The sequence below is a fragment of the Plasmodium cynomolgi genome (assembly GCF_000321355.1).
Source record: "Plasmodium cynomolgi strain B DNA, scaffold: 1112, whole genome shotgun sequence".
Taxonomy (NCBI): Eukaryota; Apicomplexa; class Aconoidasida; order Haemosporida; family Plasmodiidae; genus Plasmodium; species Plasmodium cynomolgi.
The window spans coordinates 1-1323 of record NW_004193170.1 but is presented as its reverse complement, the minus strand read 5'-3'; the positions used below and the strand labels follow the sequence as shown (position 1 = coordinate 1323).

General features: G+C 24.6%; 1 protein-coding gene across 1 annotated transcript; it reads right to left on the bottom strand.

Annotated features, from left to right (window-relative positions):
- Positions 1-647: 647 nt before the first annotated feature.
- PCYB_006850 (hypothetical protein) lies at positions 648-1277 on the bottom strand (the record flags this gene model as incomplete). The annotated part of the gene is made up of 2 exons (XM_004228106.1): positions 648-674; positions 708-1277. The coding sequence occupies 2 exons, from the start codon at positions 1275-1277 to the stop codon at positions 648-650; spliced, it is 597 nt and encodes a 198-aa protein (XP_004228154.1).
- Between the last annotated feature and the right edge of the window lie 46 nt (positions 1278-1323).

Here is a 1323-nt window from a genome sequence, read left to right as displayed (position 1 = left end):
CAATAAAGCACATTATTATATAAAAAATATATATAGCATATTGTTATAAAACGTAGAAATATATATTATATATATAACCTTATAAATCATTTATTAAATATCTCTTATATAAAAAATATTTGTGTTAAAAACATAAATAGATGGTTGCGCATTTTCCATACTACTTTTTCCGTAATTTTATTATTTTATATATTAAATGATACTTATAATGCAATGACAGGGTTTAGGGTTCAAAGTTCAGGTTAATATAAGCAAAGATATTTAATGTTATTTATTTTAATCATAAAATGAATATTTCAGTCATTAATTTAAATTTAATATATATCATGGAATTGTTGCACATATTTTATATAATCATTAATTCGCATTGATGCATATACACTATGTTTTGTATTTCTCCATTAGGATTATTCTGACACACTATAGGGGATGTTGTATGGACTCTTGTTCGAATTATTTTCTCTATTTTCGTATTCCTGTAATAATTCATTAATGTATCTTTTCTTCTTCATTAATTTAAGTTTTATCCATGATGCTAAGAGGGTATACTAATATTAGAAAAAATATATGACATGTTAAATTATACAAATTTTATAACATATCAATGTTTTTATTATAGGTACACCATAAATTGTAATATAGTGTTATTAATTTTGTACAAAAAATTTACCCACCTTATAAGTAATAAATGAAAAGAAAGACATTACTGACATAACATAAAGTGGGAGTGAAATGGTAGAAGCTAGTGAAGTTCCTTGGAAAGATTGTAATTCTTCCATGTTATTGCATTTAATCATTGATTCAAGATGATTATTAAATAGAACTCGAAATTTTTCTAATTCATTACAAAAACTATTGTTACCATTTCGCACACATGTATTTTCGAGTTTCTTATATTCTTGGGCACATATTTCACCTTTTATACAACGATTATGATCGTCAGTTGAAGATTCTTCTTTAAAAATATAAAATTTTTCATACAATTCATCTAATTTTTTAAGATCACTATATGTATTTTCGTCAATAGCTTCCGCATACTCTTTGCAATCGTAAAAATTATCAAGATTTTCAAAAAAATCATGCAGTATCTTATTATATGTAATTTTATCAGTTAATTTCAACTTGCCATAGAGCCAGAAATTGGTATATTCACAAAATCCAGATATATTTCCTTCATGACTATATCTTAAGGTTGTTATATGACTATAAGCATTGGCACAACCTTTATTAAAAGAGTCACCTTCTTCAACTAAATAGTCTTTTAAATTATTTTTCATATAAACTTCACATTGTTCTTTGGCAATACTTTCCTTTTTCTCGAGC